The 20,553-nt window shown below is 40.0% G+C and overlaps 1 protein-coding gene across 2 annotated transcripts in view; it reads right to left on the bottom strand.

Moving 5' to 3' along the window:
- The window catches only part of FBN1 (fibrillin 1), a 277,248-nt gene that overhangs the window by 85,894 nt on the left and 170,801 nt on the right, over window positions 1-20,553 (bottom strand). For both annotated transcript variants that reach the window (XM_012181624.4, XM_060418056.1), the window contains exons 18-32: window positions 20,345-20,398; window positions 18,717-18,842; window positions 15,866-15,991; window positions 15,183-15,302; window positions 14,852-14,989; window positions 13,976-14,026; window positions 11,966-12,091; window positions 9,988-10,215; window positions 8,093-8,218; window positions 7,844-7,972; window positions 6,928-7,053; window positions 6,700-6,825; window positions 4,255-4,377; window positions 2,995-3,120; window positions 685-810 (exon numbers count right to left, since the gene is read on the bottom strand). In XM_012181624.4, the coding sequence (XP_012037014.1) occupies window positions 685-810; window positions 2,995-3,120; window positions 4,255-4,377; window positions 6,700-6,825; window positions 6,928-7,053; window positions 7,844-7,972; window positions 8,093-8,218; window positions 9,988-10,215; window positions 11,966-12,091; window positions 13,976-14,026; window positions 14,852-14,989; window positions 15,183-15,302; window positions 15,866-15,991; window positions 18,717-18,842; window positions 20,345-20,398 (1,851 nt within the window). The remainder of the gene's footprint in view (window positions 1-684; window positions 811-2,994; window positions 3,121-4,254; window positions 4,378-6,699; window positions 6,826-6,927; window positions 7,054-7,843; window positions 7,973-8,092; window positions 8,219-9,987; window positions 10,216-11,965; window positions 12,092-13,975; window positions 14,027-14,851; window positions 14,990-15,182; window positions 15,303-15,865; window positions 15,992-18,716; window positions 18,843-20,344; window positions 20,399-20,553) is intronic.

Here is a 20,553-nt window from a genome sequence, read left to right as displayed (position 1 = left end):
AACACTTAGAAGCAACATTATTAACTCAGAGTGACTTCCTCCATTTGATGTTTAATTGAATAATCTCCTACAAATATTGTGAAAAGACCTTCTTTTGTGCTATTAAACAAGCAAGAGTTATGGTTTAATTTCCATTTCATGAGATCTACAGGAATCTATAGGGCAAGAGCAATTTAATGCATCAAAAGCACACTAATTTAAAAATAATTGAAGACTGATGAGAACTGATGAAATATATGAGTTGTAGGATGTGTTTCTTCAAAAAGTAATTTCACTTATAAAACATTAAAGAAAGAGTTGACAGTGGAGGCTATTGGGAAAAGTTGGCTTTAATAAAGAGAGATGAATGTTTAGTAATTATCATGTTAACTACTTTGACATAAAATGCTATTTTTAACCTCATAAAATGTTGATATTTACAAAATTATTTATGGTGGCAATTTTTCTCATATGCCTTTTTTCTTAGGTAAAGGGGGAAAAAAAAAATCCTCAGCTTAGAACCAATCTAAAATGTGACAAGTTTCAAAGAAGTGCAGGCTAAGTTAATGAAAAATGTAGTATAATGAAAAATGCTTTATAGTGCAATTAAAATATTAATAGTTTTTAAAACATATATTAATCTATAATTATGGTAGCAATCTCTTAACCACTAAAGGTTTTATTGTTCAGTTGGAAGAAACATACCTGTACAGCCTGTTTTTCCTTTTTTGCCTGAATAGCCCATATCACAGTGGCAGATGAATGAGCCTTTGGTGTTTTCACAGGTTCCACTTAGGCAGATATTTGGATTCAGATCACATTCATTGACATCTGTAAAGTACAGATATTATTAATACATATAACCATTTGTTTGATATCACTGACAGACTCTCCCTGAGATAAAGCAACTATGACAAATAAATGGAAAAGATGAAATGTTTTCATGCAAATAAAAGTATATTTACATAGCTCAACTACATAACAATTACATAGCTCAATGCTTTCTAACTGAAAGCATTTTCTAACTCAATGCTTCTAACTGAAGGCTAACCTTGCAGACTGGCTTCTTATTTGGACCACAAGAAGGAGGTCAAATAATCAAATAAACTGATTCACTCTAGGTCTGGTCCTCAATCAGAGCCTGTTTCTCTGACAGTCTGGAAAACTTTTTAGAACAGCACATTCTGTTGCAAGATGAAAATTTTAATGCTGACTGCATGATGCTAACATTTTAGTTCCATATTTTGAAAAAAAAGATAGATGAACTAATAGTCTAAAGGCAGATGGTTACAAACTCTACAAATTTCTCAATTAAAAATTATCTTTTTTATGACATTCATTTCTTTACTTTGAATGATATGACTTTAATTTTGAGGACTTCACAAATATTTGGTAAGCATTTTCAAAAGATACAAATGTGATATAATTTAAATATTTATTAATTCTAGGCTCTTGTTTCTGACCATGATGGAGTAATAGGAACCAAATTTATTTCTCATTTAAAATAAAAACAACAAAAAAGGACAATATAGACAACAAAGACAATGATCAATCAGAGAAAGAAACTAGGTGGATTCTACAAATGCCCCAGGTTACTGTGCAGGAGTTTTAAAGCAATAGCACAGGGGAGGGGATGGCAGATGGAACCAGGAAATGTCTATGAGTTGGAGAGATGAAAGTGGAAGGCCAGGATAGCCAGAGTTCATAGTGCCAAGTAAAGGACAGAAAAAAGATGTACACACATACACACACACAGAACTACAGTGATCTGCGGAGGGACCCAAACAATACCCAGATGAGTAGTGACCAGTATATTCATGTAAGGAAACTCTTAAATTTGGAGGAAGCATCATCCAAAAGAATTAGAGGGAATAATCATCAGAGTTCCCAGAAGGTGCAGAATTGTACTTGTTCTTACTGGCCAGACTGGAAAACCTCATCATCTAGAGGGAAATGAATAGAGTATCCAGGGGGATCTTGCCTTGGCAATAGAGAAAATGAGCCCAACCCAACTGCTGCTTCAAAGCAAGACTTTGAAAGGACCTATCTGTTTCCAAATAATTTAACTATGTTCCAAAACAAAGCTCAGAAATTTTTCTAAGAATTCAAATACATTCAGGACCTAGTGAGGCAAAATTTACAATGTCTAGCATCCAATCTCCGGAGAAGGAAATGGAAACCCACTCCAGTATTCTTGCCTGGGAAATCCCATGGACAGAGGAGCCTGGGGGGCTACAGCTGCAGGCAATCTCAAAGAGTTGGACATGACTTAGGGACTAAACCACCACCAGCATCCAATCAAAAGTTAACAGGCATTCAATGACAGAGGAAAATATGGCCCATAATAAAAAGGAAAGATGATTTATTGAAATGGACTAGAATTGTCATAGGTAACAGAATTAGTTGACAAGGACCTGAAAACTGTTATTGTAACTGTATTCCCTGCATTTAAAAAGCTAGAGAAATGATTGGGCATATTAAGTAGAGATATTGAAGATACCAGAAAAAGACCCAATCACACTTTTAGAGGTAAAAACTACAATGTCTGAGATTAAAAATATAATGAATAGAATTAAAGGCAGATTAGATATTGCATTAAAAGGTCTGACAGATTTGAAGACAGTAATAGAAACCCTCCAAAACAATCAATTCTAGAATGTATTGCATTTTTGTTAGAAGTCAGTTTTGCTGCCTTGCAAACATTTGAAAAGCCAAACTCTAGGTAGAGCAAAAGGAGGGTTAAATGGCCAAAAATAATGCACAGACATAAAAGAAATGTCCCTCTGGAGTTGACCAAGTCTTAGCTCGGTCCATATAACATACTGACTAGAGCATCACAGCACAGTCACAAGAAAGGTGCTTCTTGGAATGCTAACTTTGGAATACTATTAGTACTATGCTCTTAAATATTTTTACTTTTCCCATCGGATATATTCACTACTGAAACAAGTCTATGTAATACAATAGCACTTGTGAATAACCAGCAAATTGGAAAATCCTGTCTTCTTTGCTTACCTACACAAGTCTTCATGTCTTCAGATGCCATGAATCCATCATAACACAAGCACCTGTACTCTCCAGGTATGTTTGTACACTGACCGCCATCACAGATATTGGGGTTATCTTCACACTCATCAATGTCTGTGGAGAATAAAGCCAACGATGACATGTTGTTGATAAGGGTTTCATTCATCAGTGATGAAAAAGTTAACTGACCCAAGTCAAGTAAACTCAGGCTGCTTGCATAGGACTATTTGCTCTGAAATCCAAATAATGCTTTGCATAAATTATCCCATCAGGTTATCTTGGGTAAAACAAGAGAGAATCATTTTCAAGATCTACAGCATACAGTTCAGGATGGAGGTCCACATGCTCTTAAAAGACCATCATTTAATTAGCACTTTTATCTCTGATATAAACTTATCATTTGAAAGATCATCAATCTTATTTTTTTAACTTTCAAATTTAAAAGCCTAAGTCTCTTATTTGCTGTTTTATAGATATTTTAAGATAAAAAATAATGCTGAAAATAAGCCTATCTGCTTAGATGTACTTTTAGCATAATACCTATTTTCAAATTTTAATTTTTATAGCCAAATTTATACCTAGTGACTTTAAGAGAGATTTTACTAGGTCCAATAACATAATTGTGGTTCCTAAACCTAAGTTTTCTTCTTAACCTGAGCCAAAATGAAAACTTATATTACCCACTTCATTTCCCATCTCTGACTACATGGCTCTTCTAGCCCAGGTGATACAGCAGGAAGTATAAATTATATCAGCAGTTCTCAAATTTTAGCATGCATCCAAAATCACTTGGAAGGCTTGAGAGAACAGATTACTGAGATCTACCCGCAGGGGTTTCTGATTCAGTAGGTGTGGGTGCAGAGGGAAGGCTGAGACTTTGCATTTCTAACATATTCTTGGTGATGCTGATGTTGGTTCAGGGAACATACCCTGAGTAGCACTGAAATAGGCCATAAGATCAGATTCTTAAAATTCTAATCAATGAAGAAAATCTATTTTATATTGCACTTACTGAGCATGTGCCAGGGACTATGCTAACTGCTGTACATATTCTTCCATACAGGCAATCTGAACCCCATTTTGTAGATGAGGAATCAGATGTCAAGGATCTTCATCAAGGACAGACAGCTAAACCATGTGACAAAGCAAAGACTGGAACTCAGGACTGTCTGATTCCAACGCCCAGGCCCTGAACCACTCCACGCAGGGACCTGTTATTGAGTTTCCAGGAAGCTAAAACCTACTTACCTGTGCAGGACCTCTGGTCAGGCATCAGTGCAAATCCTGGCTGACAGCTACATTCGTAGCTACCTTCAGAGTTTGTGCAGAAGGTCTCACAGCCACCGTTCATTATGCTGCATTCATCAATGTCTAAGAAAAAGGAAAATAATATTACCTTCCTCTATGTGATGATGGCCCATGTTTGAATTTCTCAGGTATGTATGAGTCAAGTAAAACAAAACAAAATACAAAATTATAAGAGCCTTCCAGGGCAACTGCAAGTCTCTGTATCATTTGGTTCCTTCAACAAATATTAACTGCACACTTACTGTGTGCTAAAGAGTTCTAGAAAAACATCTACTTCTGATTCATTGACTATGCCAAAGCCTTTGACTGTGTGGATCACAACAAACTGTGGGGAATTCTTAAAGAGATGGGAATACCAGACCACCTGACCTGCCTCCTGAGAAATCTGGATGCAGGTGAAGAAGTAACAGTTAGAACTGGACATGGAACAACAGACTGGTTCCAAATTGGGAAAGGAGTACGTCAAGGCTGTATACTGTCACCATGCTTATTTAACTTATATGCATCATGTAAAATGCTGGGCTGGATGAAGCATAAACTGGAATCAAGATTGCTGGGAGAAATATCAATAACCTCAGATAAGCAGATGACACCACCCTTACGGCAGAAAGTGAAGAACTACAGAGCCTCTTGATGAAAGTGAAAGAGGAGAGTGAAAAAGTTGGCTTAAAACTCAACATTCAGAAAACTGAGATCATGGCATCCAGTCCCATCACTTCATGGCAAATAGATGGGGAAACAATGAAAACAGTGATAGACTTTATTTTCTTGGGCTCCAAAATCACTGCAGTTGGTGACTGCAGCCATGAAATTAAAAGACGCTTGTTCCTTGGAAGAAAAGCTATGACCAACCTAGATAGCATATTAAAAAGCAGAGACATTACTTTGCCAACAACGGTCCATCTAGTCAAAGCTATGGCTTTTTCAATAGCCATGTATGGATGTGAGAATTGAACTATAAAGAAAGCAGAGCACTGAAGAATTGATGCTTTTGAACCATGGTGTTGGAGGACTCTTGAGAATCCCTTGGACTGCAAGGAGATCCAACCAGTCCATCCTAAAGGAAATCAGTCCTGAATATTTGTTGGAAAGACTGACGCTGAAGCTGAAACTCCAATACTTTAGCCACCAGATTTGAAGAACTGACTCATTGGAAAAGACCCTGATGCTGGGAAAGATTGAAAGTGGGAGGAGAAGGGGATGAAAGAGGATGAGATGGTTGGATGGCATCACTGACTTGATGGACATGAGTTTGAGTAAGCTCCGGGAGTTGGTGATGGATGGGGAAGCCTGGTGTGCTGCAGTCTATGGGGTTGAAAAGAGTCAAACATAACTGAGCGACTGAACTGAAATGAACTGAACCACGTGCTAGAGATGAGACCCTAACAGTGAACGAGATGGACATACTTACTGCCTTTATAACACCTACACCGTAGTTGGGGAGTTGGATGAATGATTAATGATACAATATATGGTGTGCCACAGGCACTGCAGAAGTACTGGGTGCTAGAACACAGCTCAGTGACAACAATGGGCATGTGGGTGAAATTCTCTGGGTCACAGATTCTGTTACAAACTTGACGCTCAGTTTGGCTGAAGTTCCAATCCCCGTCAAAGGCCTGAGTTGGAGTTCTGAGTTGCTTAGGGCCATGCGTCAGAAGAATCTGGACTAATTTATGATTTTGGGTGGAAACCATGTGAGACTTGGCAGTTCCACAAGGGGTATACCCCAAAGCAGGCAGAAACTGGCGGTCTTCTACAAGGTTTCACTTTGACTCTGAGCACAATAAAGCCACAGGGCTTTCTGCGCCACTCTTCCCAGTACAACTAAACCTTCCCAGGGCCAGCCACAAAGCAAAATGCCTGTCACACAAAGCTCCATCTTTAAGGAGTGCCAGACCTGGCTTCTATTGCTCTGTGAGCTATAAACATACTATGGTCTTCTTCCCAATAATTATTCTTTGGAATCTGAGCTGCTCCAAACCACCTAAGGGCGGAGATCACACCCTGTGCCTTTTGTCTTTCTCCCAGCACTCATCAGACTGCACTTATTTCAGGCAGTCGGTAATCACTTGCTGATGTGCCTGGGTGTGCACATGCAGAAACAAAGCATATGCTACCGTTCACTAGCTAGATCAGCGTGGATCAAACAGTACTTGCTGGAGCTAAAACATTCTACAGTCTTCATTGAACTGGTTCTTTAAACAGATGAGGGAGGCCAGATCCAAAGATTGCAAGCCACCGTGAGAAGACTTTTACTTCCAGGAAAACTGGAAACATTAAGTAAAAGCAACTAGTGATGGAGATGGAACTCAGAGAACATGGCTTGAGTGCTTTAGAGAGATACTAAAGAAAATAAGAAATAGCATAAGCTACAGAACTTACCAACACAAAACAGCCTGTCAGGGGTTGAGTGGTAGCCAGGGTTGCAGGCACACTGGTACTTTCCTATGAGGTTCACGCAGCGGCCATGGGGGCAGAGGTGTGCGCTCAGTTCACACTCGTTGATGTCTGTTTAAAAATAAGAATAGCAAACATGCAGCCGTCAGCCTCTGACTCTGACTAGGATGTGGGCCGAATGACCAGCCCCAGGTCAGTGATCTTCCTCCTCACCTATACACGCTGAGATGTTGGGGGCCAGCTGATGGCCAGGAGGACATTCGCAACGGTAACTTCCCTCAGTGTTCAGGCACACGCCTCCTCGGCACAACAGTGGATCTCTCTGACACTCGTCGATATCTGCAACACAGAAATGACCCCTGTTGATGATGTGGGAGGTGTCCTGCCCCAGACTCCCATGACCTGGGCAGTGCATTCAGCACCCAGGTGCTGGAAGTCCTGGCTGCTAGTGGCTCACAGGCTCCCTTCTTGGAGAACTGATACCCACCTCACTCAGAAATGGCTGGGAGGTGAGAAATTATACCCCCTCCCATGCTGGGGGCTGCTCCTAGCTGAACTGACATGGGAGTATAAAATCTCAGCTTCCTGCCCCTGAGTTGGGACAACTCTTGGGTGCTGTTCACACTCCAAGGCCCTTGTGGGATCAGGTTAAAGCTAAAATCCAGCCTAACACTTTGCTTCTATTCCTCCCCTGCCCTAAGTGGCTTCCCTCCGTTTCTTACAGGTTTCTCCCAAGAACACTAAAAAAAAAAAAAAAAAACCCCATCTCAGGCCTATTGCTAGGGAACCTGATCTAATGCAACTGTCTTAATCAATCTCCTTTTAGAGAAATGAATAGAAACTCTAGAATGTGACTCCTAAAACATAGCTTGTGTTTGAATTGTTCTTTCTCCCCCAGGGTGTCTATTCCAGGTCACTTCTCAGGGACCTACAGACCACCTACCAGCCCACGGCATGAATTCCCTCATTCCTTCTGTATGTCAGTCTTCCTTTGCCACAGACCAACGCCTGACTCACTGGTCAGGAGACCAGCGCACTGGGGGAGCAGGGAGAACCCACACAGGCGATGAGTCACCCAAGCGTCTTGGCTTGTTTCTTCCCTGGGCTGATCCAATGGTCACGCACTCACCCATGCAGTTCTTCATCATCATGAATCCGCTTTCATAGCCTTCATCGCACTTGCACTCAAAGTCCCCGGGGGTGTTCACACACTGGCCTCGGCCACAGAGGTCAGGGGATATGCGGCATTCGTCGATGTCTGCGCGAAAGAGGTAAGTAGGCAGCAGGTGAGCATCAGAACAGCTTTACTCCTTGTGGCCACATGTTAAAGACTAAGAGTGCCCACGGGTATCCCTCCAGGGTGGGTCCCTTCACTGACCTGTGCAGTTCCTTTCTTCAGAATCCAGAGCAAAGCCGCTATCACATCTGCACTTGAAGCTGCCAATGGTGTTCCTGCACTTGCCGTGGGTGCACAGGTTGGGAATCATCTTACATTCGTTGATGTCTTCAAGAAAAATTAAGCGTGGGACAAATCCATAAGTGATCCATCAGGAGGAATCCATACCCCATGTGAAACCCAGGGAGACACAAGGGCTTGATTTAAGGTCTTGGTCATACGCTTTTAAAAAATGTGATGACTATCAGAAATAGGACTTTGTAAACAGTTTTAGACTTCTAAACGTCTCCATTTTAGAAAGTATTATTAAAGAAGTAAAGAGCGGGTTTATTTGGCCTTCTAAAGCCCAGAACACTATCTGATACATACCAAACACTGAACTATTTGATGAATGGATGAATAAAAATTCTAAAGTCTATAGTCTAGTGGCTATATGTAAAGTAAATTCTAGTGTCTATATGTAAAGCATGTAATAGATTTTCAAATAGACTGTCCTATAGCAACCAAATTGAGTATGTAGTGGAATGAGACATTCATTTATGCTTCCTGACACTTTTATACCTAAAAATAAATTCAAAAGAGATGTCATTTATAATTTAATTATTTATAAATGCTGTACACTATTTAAAACACATTCTAAATAAGGAGTACTGATTTAAAATATTTTCTCAATTAACATGAAGGTTTCATTAATACAATTAAAGTGTATAAGCATTTCTTATGTATGTGGGGACTGCACTTGTAACATGTGATTTGAGTTTCCCTTTATAGGGGTCTTTCTTAAGCAAGACCTAGAGCTTAAGATATGAAGTTCATTTCTACCAAATGTTATGAGACACAGAACTGGCAGGTTAAATCTCAGGAACATCTAGTCCTTCTCTTGCAATGGACCACCACAACCTTTGAATTCAAATCACCTACGTTTCTCTGAATTTTCTTGAGAGACATGTAAGAAGGCGACCTAGAAACTGTCTCTCTAGATGGTACAACTTTATCTCTAGGACTTCTTGAACCAAATGCTCAGTAGGAAAAATGTCTACACTTTTTAATTACGGATGGTATTATTTATATACTCACTTCCCATTTTTATAAGCTCATTTAAATGTGAAGCATAACAAGTAGGCTCAGACACAATGGGAAAGTGACTTAAAATTCTACACTGGGAGCTAAAGTTGGGCATCCCTGAATAACTGGAATATTGAGTAACCAATTATGATTTTTTCCACATGCTGAAGTAAACATGTTCTTGTATCATGGTGCATAAAATGGTAACCCAACTTTGGAATCAGATTAAATCTGTGACTTCTTTTTTTTTTTAACATGAGTTTTATGTTTAGCAAAAGAAGATAAAATTTGAAATATCTTAAGTCACTTGAGTGTGTTTGCTACAGGAATGAATTTCAGTGCATTTGGACAAGGAGGACCTGCCATTGGGTTTCTCACACCATTATCTATACTCAGGTGGACCACGGTGACATGAATACCTCAAATGAATACTGCAAATACAGGAACCACAGATGACAAGATAAAGGTCATCTCTAAGGCCTCAGCAGATGGCATAAACATTTCCCAAGATTTTTCTTTCATTTATGCTTAGCTTTAGGATAATATAAAAATCTACTGTAATACTTAATAGTGACTAGATGGGAGAGGAAAGTGACCACTGTAAGCCCCGAGCTGTAGAAAAAGAAATTTCATAATGGAGTGAATATTTTGCCCTATAAAATTCAGAAAGCAAAGAAGGCATCCTAAGATGATGATTCAGGGATGACCACGTTGATGATATTTACTGTAATTCTGCTGGCAGAACTCTGCACTCCTGAAAAGGCATCCTATTGACCTAAAAGAAGAGCAATCAACCACTGAAACCACTGTACCTTTGAAAAACCGTTTGCCATTTGTAATTTCTTTTGTGGCGAATCCGGGTCCTCTGGGACAGAGCTCCTCGTACTCAGGTGTGTTTCTCATGGGACACTCCTCGCACTCCTCGGTGCCCCAGGCTGCCCCGACCGAGCAGCAGCAGGCGTCCATGCGGTGGCGCCCCGCCACAGGCAGGGTGCACTCCTCGTCCTCGTACCTCAGGAAGCAGGTCTCCAGGCGGATATCTGCCCGAGGGAGCAAACAGAGGCAGGCTGAGGAGAGCTACTCTGTTTTCACTGCCTCAAATAGCCAGCGTTGTGTTAGGCCAAGTGGAATACACACAGTAATTTACTATAAACTGATTGACTAAAACTCATTTTTTTTCCCTCAAAGGCTTTGTGGTGGGTTTTCCTGCTTCATAAAGGCTTGCTGGCAGCTCATATATTTTTGCATCTCCTCTTGTGGCAAGAATCCATTAAATGTTAGGCATTTTCTGATAATTCCCCAGAAGCAGCAGTGTTCAGAGAAATCCTGCAATGCTCTTTTGGGAAACGTATTCCTCATTATCCAACCAGGCTGATTACCAATGCATGTACTCTGTGCTGTCTTGACATCGCTCTAGCTGAAAGCCAACTGCAGTCTTTATTGTTGGAAAACATCTCAGCTGGCTCCAGCACCCTTTCCTCAGATCCACTTCATTTTTGGAGAGGTAGAATGGTGAACTCTGAAAGGAGGACTGCCTTCCTTGTGATTAGAGAGGGAAAACAGCAAAGAAGAGCCATTGACTCCTCTTCTCAAGTATTTCTTTTACCTCAACATGTGCTTATGTGCACATTCTTCTGTGTACATGTGGGAATGTGGGCTTCCTTTAATGCTAGAAAGCTATGGAAGCCTTCTGTGAAATTCCACATTTGGGTTGTCTCTATTAAAATGGTTAATTTCAAAATGAATCCTGGACTAAACACTGAAGCATCTTTCAACTTAAGAACCTGGAAAAAGGTTCTCATTAAACGCCAAATCCTCCTAAACAAAGAAGCAAAGGCTCAAAATGGGATTAACTGACATCCATGGTTATAAATTCCAGCTTTTATATTCTGCATTGCTTACATTATAAACCATAAAGTTTCACATTTAAAGGGTGATTAATCCTAATTCATACAGGAGCTGTATCTTTTAAATGCATGCCACTCTTTCAACCACCTACAGTGGCCTTTCCCTAAAGATGCTCTTCAGGATCACACAGTTTCAGATCCACAATGTGGCTGAGCATCATTTCCAGAGTCATGGACTCCAAACCCAGTGATCCAAAGGATGTTATTCCTGGGAGTCAGAAGCCGTAACAGTAACACCAGAAAAAGCCCAAGACTCCACATGCATGACTGTAGGATCTCAAATCTGCCGCCACCGAGTCCACAGGGCAGGTTTCTAAAAATCACAGTTTTGTGTCCAGTCTCTTCCACATCATTGTCACTTGGGTTCTAGCAGTTGTCATGGAGAGTCACACCATGGCTGATGGAGACAACAGCCCTCGTTCCCTCAGGTTCACTACTCAGGCTGTTACAGTCTTTACTGCTGATATCCACAGGAGTTTCCTGAAAAGCCCTGTCTTTCTGGCTAATGGCAGGCCTGCCTAGCAGGCTGAGGCTACAGTTTCCGATTAAGCAAAAATGTTCTCCTTACTGATCACCTAGAATTCTACATCCATGGCATATGGAGGACAGATTTAAGAGCTCTAGAATAATATTTGTGATGGTAGCAGTTTAATAAATAATTACATATCTTTAAAGAACTGTCAGGTTCCCTACTCTTTATAAGGAATAAAGAGCTGAGTCAGGAAGGCTATTTGTCAAGGAAACCACTATGAATGCTAATAGAAATGCTGAATTTGGGATGTGTGTGTGTCTGTACTTGGAACTGAATATTCAGCTCTCTCTTCTGAGTTCTGAATAATTGTTAAGAAATGTTCATTAGAAAAGTAATGAGCTCAGTATTTACCTAGGCAAATCCTCCCTGTGGCATCCAAAGTCATCCCACTGGGACACTGACACTTAAATGATCCCTTGGAGTTAACACACAAGCCATTCTTGCAGACTCCTGGGAACACTTCACATTCATCTATATCTATGAAGAAAAAAAGAAAGCATGACGTTAATACATCTGCATAGCACAATTCTACTTTATTCCATTCAGGGAGTCATATTCCCACAACTGAAAAGGCCATTTTGAACTTAGTAAGTAGAAAACTAGTTTGCTTCTAAATAGTTCATATAGAATTTCTAGGATGTTTAAAAAGCAACCAGATAGAGCTCATCCATTAACAAAGATATTATTGCTTCTCTATCAGTCCCAGGGAGTAATTTTTGAGTTGTAAAGACAGGGAGTTTGTGGGAGTTCTTAGAGACAAGTTTGGGTACCACAGACATCCCAGGTAAGGCTCCCAAGTGCAAGAAAGTGAAAGTGTTAGTCACCCAGTCATGTCTGATTCTTTGTGATCCCATGGCTATAGGCTGCTGGGTCCCCTTGTCCATGGGATTTCCCAGGAAAGAATACTAAACTGGGTAGCCATTCCCTTCTCAAGGGGATCTTCCCAACCCAGGCACTGAACCCAGGTCTCCTGCATTGCAGGCAGATTCTTTACCATCTGAGCTACCAGGGAAGCACTAAGGCTCCCAGGAGCCATTTAATTAGCTTTACTAGACCAGATGGCTGGAATTAAGAAAAGAAACAGAAATCTGATCTTTCAAATTAGCAAAGAAGAAATAGCTTGAAGATAAGCACAGAAAAAAAATCTACCACTGGGGAATATGTGCGGCCAATCAAAAGAGTCTCCTTTGAGAGGTGCTGAGATGTCCCAAGAAAGTGTGTATCTAGTTCTAACTCAGCAATGGTCTCGAGCTATCCTGTCAAAGCCTTGGTGGTTCCAGCTTGGGTTGGGGAGAGCTGGAAGATGCTCATGCTCATTCGTTCATCATTCACTGCATCTGTCTCAAACATATTAGCCCTTCCCAGTTTGCTTAAGGGAGAGCATTGTGTTCTCTGCACTGTTTTTGGAAAAATACTCACCATCAAGTTAACCCAAAGAAACGCACTTACTTGCTAATGCCAAAAAGGGGGAGCATTAGTCAAGAAACTCACACACACTGTGTCTCTATTTAGAAGAAATAACTTTCCAAGCCAGGGATGTTGAAAAAAAAATTCTAAATCTTTCCTTATAAGAGAAATAAATGGGGAGGGGGAAATTTACCTTTTTGGGGCTGTTTTGCTCTGGGGCCACTTGTATACAAAAATATGCTGCTGAGGTCAGATAAGTTATTAACAGTGGGTCTGGACCAGAGAGAGGCCAAAGGATTCAGTCATCATTTGGAAAGCAAGCTCTTGGGTGGGGGTTGTAGTGTTCCTCTTTATTTTAGCAGGGAAAAAAAGTTCATTTCATTCCACATATGGGACTAATTGCTGTTTTTAAAATTTTTCAGCTGCTGTGTCATGTCAGGTTGTGTTAGTCACCCTGACCTATGTCTGTCTACCCGGGACTCCATGAGAAAAGAAAAATCACAGGGAAGTAGAAAGAATCCATGTAGACTCTCAAAAAAGAGGCAATAGAGGTGTGTCTTTCTCATCATACATAACCATGAAACAAACAACAATAACAACAAAAGAATCCAGGACAAAATCAAGAGAAATGCAAGTTTTACAGCCTCATCACAAACTTCCTTTTTTTTCTTCCCTATAGATAACATTTTGAAATTGTAGTCACTCGAAACCATGGTCAGCCTAAATCATTTTCAAGACACCCTGCCCTTTGGCCATAGAGCTCTGACACTGGCAAGAGCACCCGTGCTTGTGAAATTCATGTCTGTTACAGGTTCGGCAGTTCTCGTTATTTTTTTTCCCTTGCTACATATTTCTCACTGGGAAGTTACATGACAGCTTTATGCAGTCCAAGTTAATTCAAGCATTCTTCTTCATGCATGCAGACATTTATGATTTATAAATAATCATAAATACCTTCACACTGTGTTCCTTTAATTCTTGAATAGCCTTTCCCACATATGGGATCTGTATCAAAAAAAAACAAACAAAAAGCAAAAAACAAATCTGAGATAACAATATCCAGACTTTATGAGACAATATTAGAAACATGACAGAGGCCCTTTAACATGGAATTGATTTTATTGCTATGAATAATTCTGAGGCAACAAAGTGTCACTGAGATTGTATAGGTGAAGGAGAAGAATGAAATGTCTCCTTGAATAAAGCTCAGTCCATCTGTGAGATTCTGAAAGACTCAAAGATACCCTAAAGATCACACTATGGTGATGACTAAGAAGGAAACGTACTCGATTTCCCTCTTGCTGTGACCCCCTAAAACATGAATCATACTATAGGATTACTGTAACATAAATGCGGAAAACAAAGTCTAGAACTGGCAGGTCTCACGCCCTGCAGCAGTCACACTATTATCAGTTCACACATTTATATATCCAAACACTGAATCAACAGAATCATTAGCAAGGATCTCAAACCTCAGTTTTGCAATAACTTTAGTCGTGAACTCTCGTTCCTTTACATCAATATTTTTTGGGGGGAAGAAAACCTGTGCCTGTAAAAAGCTCAGGACCCTTAATCGTCAAGTTCCAAAGAGAGCCAATAAGAACTGCTGATTTGGGAAAGCCACACCAGATAACTACACTACAGTGTGGTGATAGAAAAGAATAACCAAATCACATACAATCATTGCCCGTGACACTTCTCTTAATTTCCTACACAGCAACATGTTTCACTGAGGTCATCAGAAAGAAATCTTCTATAATTCCCACGTGAACTTAAATGAACAAAGTTCCAAGTAAAATGCCCAGTGAGCAGAGGAGCCGCTTCTCTTACCGACTTGGCAGGGGGTGCATGGGCTCCCCCAGGCAGCACCGAGGGACGAACAGCACTGGGACTTTAACGTGGCTCCGTTGATGTTGATCTCACACCGCCCATCGATGACAGTCTGCCAACAAGTGCCCTTGATGGTTTCTGTAGGGGCAGGGGAGTGATGATATTTAATAGACAATTAACAGAATCTATCTCAAAAATTCAAACATGTACATTGGGATAATGATAGTCTAAAATTTTGTTTTTCCATACCGAAACCCTTTCGCAATGAAAGTGGACATTAAATACAGCAGCATTGATAACACAGGAAAATCATTCTTGGAAAGATAAATACCTATGCAGATGGTTTTTGTTGGATCCAAAGTACTTTCAGAAGAACATTCACAAATGAAAGAGCCTGGACTGTTCTTGCAGACTCCATTGATGCAAGGACTGGATTCACATTCATCGATGTCTGAAACAAAAATAGGTCTACATTACTGCCAAAAACTAGTCTTGGGCACGAACGAATCTTTAAACTTTGGTCTCAACTGCTACCACATATTCTTCATTAGATAATAAAGCTGGTCTAGATAGATTTTTTTCCCTAGACTAGATGGAATGCCAAAAACAATAATTGAGCACGTCTCTATGTTCAGCACACGGCTGAATCTTTTTAATTCAGAAAATCTGGAGCAAATGTAAGCGTGATTTCTGAATTAACTCAAATAGCATATATCTAATATTTTCTTAATCTAGTAAATGTTGGCAAATAAAATACCAAATGCAGGAAAATATAAAATGGATACTCTTAAATAGCATTTGAATGTGAAATAAATGGTGACTAAAAGGCCAATTGCAGATAAGTATTATCGGCAGCTTATAAAGTGTATACAAGTGTCATTCAGGATTACAGAATTTCAACTACGTGACACAACTGTCTAAAATAAGAAGTGGCTTTAATTTATCTTTGTGCTTCTCCAGTGGAGCTCCAAAAGGCAACAAAGTACATGGTATAAGAACAAACACTATTCCTACCTTCACAGGTTTTCAGTTCAGGTTTGTATATAAATCCCTTGGGGCAGGTACAGACGAAACTTCCAGGAGTATTTCTACACTGTCCATTGTCACAAAGCAGACTATTCAATACACATTCATTAATATCTGGAAAATAAAGAAAACATAAACTTTTAAAAGATCTTATCCTTTGCATGCAATTTCTTTGCTTTTTTTAAGTTATGTTTTTAAGGTCATAATGATATGATTAATTCAAGGAAGAAGCAAAACTCCTATACCATTGGTTTTTGCCAAAATTACCTAGTTTTAGAAAAAAGGTGACTGATCTGATTATTTTTACTAGGCATCTACAAAGTCTAAAATCACCAGACCATTTAATTCACTTCTTTGGCAGGAAAAAAAAACAAAAAAACTTAGATTTGCTGAAAATTATTATTTATCGGGTTAGACAAAATGTTTGTTTTTTTTCTATTTCTTTGCCATAAGATTGTACAGGAAAACCTGAATGAACTTTTTGGCCAACCCAATATATAATTGTTTCATTGTGCCAAAGTTAAAAGGACTAATCCCACTGTTTTAAGGAACTGACTAAATATTTAGAAAGTATGGTCCATCTTTAATAAGTATGAGTTCCAGGATGGGTGTTTCTTCTTCAGAATAATTTAAGTGGTCTCCAGTTATGTTTATAAAGTATGAAGCAAGCTGCAGAGTTTAAAATTGCCACGAAGAATGCAGACTAGAGACTCCGAGAGCTGAGTAATAGGCCTGTCTGATACAGAATCAAACTTCTGCTATGTATTACTTAGATAATTGAGGAAGTGTGGAACTTGAACAGTCTGCTATACCACACTGAGCTAAACTACAGCCCACAAAGCAGGCTACACATTCACAAGGAATTTTTACACACCGAGTGATTCTGCTTAGATTATCATCTGACAAGCTAGTGGTCCTTACATAAAGTATACACAAATTCAGTACTAGAGAACTGCATGGGCTCACATCAGTAAATATACTTCAATCAGCAATTTACAGTGATCCCTTGGTATCTGCAGGGGATTGGTTCCAGGAACCCCATCCCTGCCATCCAGGTTACCAAAATCTGTGCATGTTCAAGTCCCTTATATAAAATGGTATAGCACTGGTGTATAATCTATGCACATCCACCTGTGTACTTTAAACCAGCTCTGCTGCTGCTGCTGTGAAGTCACTTCAGTCGTGTTCAACTCTGTGTCTCTAGATTACTTATAATACCTAATACAACATACATGCTATGTAAACAGTTGCTGGTATATGGAAAATTCAAGTTTTGCTTTTGGGAACTTTCAGGAATTTATTTTCAAATATCTTTGATCTGAGGTTGGTTAGCTATGCAAATGCAAACCTCACAGATGTGGAGGGCTGTGTTTATAAAGTACTTAAAATATGGGAAAATCAAATATAAAGTGATGCTATTGTCTGAGCAAATAGCATGCTGAGAATTCTGTCAAAATTGTATAATAAATGCTAACACTTCCCCAAAGGGTCAATATTGCAATTCTCAACAGATGATGTCAGAAGAATACGGAACTTTAAATTAAGGACTTGAGGATTAAGAAATAAAATAGCCAATCCCTGGAATTCTCTGGAAAGTGGCTGGAGTGGATCTTTGATTTCTAACTTCACACTTCTGAACACAACCTGAAATATGAACATGCATGCTCAATCAAGTCCGACTCCTTGTGACCCCATGGATTGTAGTTCGCCAGGCTCCTCTGTCCATGGAATTTTTTAGGCAAGAATCCTGGAGTGGGTTGTCATTTCCTCTTCCAGGGGGGTCTTCCTGATCCAGGGATCAAACCCATGTCTCCTGCACTGCAGGAGAATTCTTTACCACTGAGCCACCAGGGAGCCCTGAAATATGAACATCCTTCTGATGATAATGGGTCCGACTCTGGAATAGACACTAGAACTCTGAAAGAAGAATCCCTTCTGCCTCCCAAACTCTCTGTTTGCTTCGCATGGGGTGATTTCAGGATAAAGCTAAAACATCTCTGTGTCTTTCTGGCATGTCCAAATAAACAATGATTTTTTTAAGTCTGCCAATGTAGAGAGGCTCTTATAGAAAAATGAAATCGTAAAAATTTTGAGGTGAGTCTAGTTTGAAAGTACTATGTGTACTCAAATAATAACCATACTCTCCCAAAAAAGGGGGCCCTAAAATTAAGGGTATGAGAGAGAAAGAAATCATTTCTCAAAATTCAGTATATATCATAAATGTAGACTTTTCCTTCTGAAACGTCAGATTGGGGCCAGCAATAAAATTTAGGGAGACAAAAAGAAACCCACTAGTCAAAATAAGAGGGTGTTGTGGTAAGTCTGTGTCTCCCCTGATCTGCTTCTATCTTCCATTTTCTTAGGTACATATTCAGCCTGAAACATGGGGGGAAAGCTGATTTGAATGGGGGCAGAGAAGATGCTCTGATTTGTTGTTAGTTCTTCTTATGTGAGTGCAAATGCCACATATTAAGAAGGAAAGCAGGTAAAAATACTGAAAGTAAGATTTCTGCTTCTTTGAAAATAAGTGCTATGTCTATTTTGCCCACAATGACAATTGGTAGCAGCCTTAACAACAAAGGCATCCAGTAGGGTAGCACTCAGTTCCAACCTGCACAGTTAGAGAACTGTACACTGTATGAGAGGGATGGTTGCCATGGTCCACCCTTGATGTAGAGTTAAACAAAAGATATAAGCCGTTAGGATGCAGCTATGCTGATACCCGCAGTATAGAGCATCTATCTGTCAAGTCCTTAAGGTACTCAAGCAGTTTGCTCAAGCAACAAAAGGAAGAATGCATGATGCATGAAATGTCTTAGAAAACAGTGAAGCTTCTTACCAACACAGTTTTTCCCAGTTGAATCCACTTCATATCCTGAGTTGCATATACATTTGTAGGTCCCACGGAGATTTTCGCAAATTCCATTTGGGCAAATATCAGGATCTAATGCACATTCATTTATATCTGGACCACAAAAAAAGCTCATAAGCATTAACATGCTAAAGTAAATGTCAAACAGACTGTCAAAAAATTACAGTAAATGTAAAGACATCAGGACCTTGTGAAAATAAAAAGGCTTCTCCTTAATAAGCAACTTGATCCCTTTTTTCTTACTGCAAGATACTCTGAATCAAGTCTTCCCTCCATCAGTCCCTGAGAGGAAACTGGCATATGAGCTAGAACTACAAGGTTACCAACCCTTAATCAAAAGGAGAACCCCTGGACTTCTCTTGTCCAAACACCAAGATGGGAAAGTAGATCAAATACAGAGTCCAAGTTCCTACAACTGGTCTCCCTGCCATCAGCTTGTCCCTCTTCAATCTACCTTCTATATTGCCACCAGACTTAGCCTAAAAACAAAGTGATTGTGTCATTCTCAAGGTTCAGACTTTTGTAGGTTTGATAATATCAATATTAAATTAAAATATGAATGTTATTTGTTCACTTCAAATAATTTACTCTGCCATGAACAATACATAATGCCCTCTTCACTCTGTGTTGGCAATGCCTGGAGCAAGCCTAATCATTGGTTCAAAACGTGCACAATCATCACCTGCTCTGGAGAAACCTCTGCTACTCTGGCTGGGTAAGGATGAGCACCCTCTTTTGGGTGCTTCCAGACCAAGGAGAGCTCTCATAGTCAAGGGTGATGCAAAGTGACCATCAGTGAGTGGCTAGTCTCAAATCTTGTTCCCTGACTCTTCTATAAATCAAGATTGACCTTTTTTCTTTCTCAGATTCCTATCACAACTTATTTATTCCCCGCTAATTCTTTCATTATACAGTTCCTTACTTCTCTTTTCGCCTCCAAATATCCACCCCCAGCCCTTCCTCATCCATACACACTGATGAAACCAATCAAGAGAATGAACTGACAATCAATTCAGCCATAATTCTCTTGAATCAAATAATTTAGTTTAATATTATACATTAATCTCTTCCTCTTTCTTATCTGTGTTTACACTTGTTTCAATTCTCCCTTTTAATTTCTTTCATGGCACCAGTATTTCTCTAGTTCTAACTCCTACACTTAAACATTTCATTTTCTTTCAGCTAACTGCTATCACTGCCTGCTACAAAATACAAGATGGCTCCCTACTGCCATCTGTTAATGACTGACCACTTGCTAGTTAAGAAAATGTTCAAAATGTGCAGGGGTTCACCTGAACTTGTAACCCTGAATTGTGCTCGACCGCAGTAGACCCAAAGGAGGGCCTGGCTGCCCCTTCTCATAAATGAGCCACCACAGCCCGCCCACACCCACACCCAGAGGCCCCAGGACCCACTGTGCCACTGTTCTGTTCTGCCACTGGGGGCTTCCAAGTGTCCCAGGTAGATCACACAGTGAGAGTCAGAGAGGGGGTTCAGATGAGACTGGTGTAAAGGGACCAACTGGAAACCCACAGGGAGGCCCAAGGCTGCCTCTGCACATGCTTAAGGTAGTAAATTTCAAAACAAGTCCTTACCGCTGCCTGCTGACGTTATTCCTGGCCCACTGCTGCAGAGCGCCTGATACTCCGCTGCAATAAATTAACAGATAGTAAATGATTCCCTTGTTTGCAGAACAGGTCGATCCTGCCCTTGGCTTTGCACACATCATTTCCTCCAAAGTGAGTGGAACTGAAATAAAGTGGTAACGGAAAAGGAGGCATCCCCCCAGGGGGAGTCACACCAG

The sequence above is a fragment of the Ovis aries genome, chromosome 7 (assembly GCF_016772045.2).
Source record: "Ovis aries strain OAR_USU_Benz2616 breed Rambouillet chromosome 7, ARS-UI_Ramb_v3.0, whole genome shotgun sequence".
NCBI lineage: Eukaryota > Metazoa > Chordata > Mammalia > Artiodactyla > Bovidae > Ovis > Ovis aries.
Note: the sequence above shows the minus strand (reverse complement) of the source record. Positions and strands in the feature narration are given on the sequence as shown.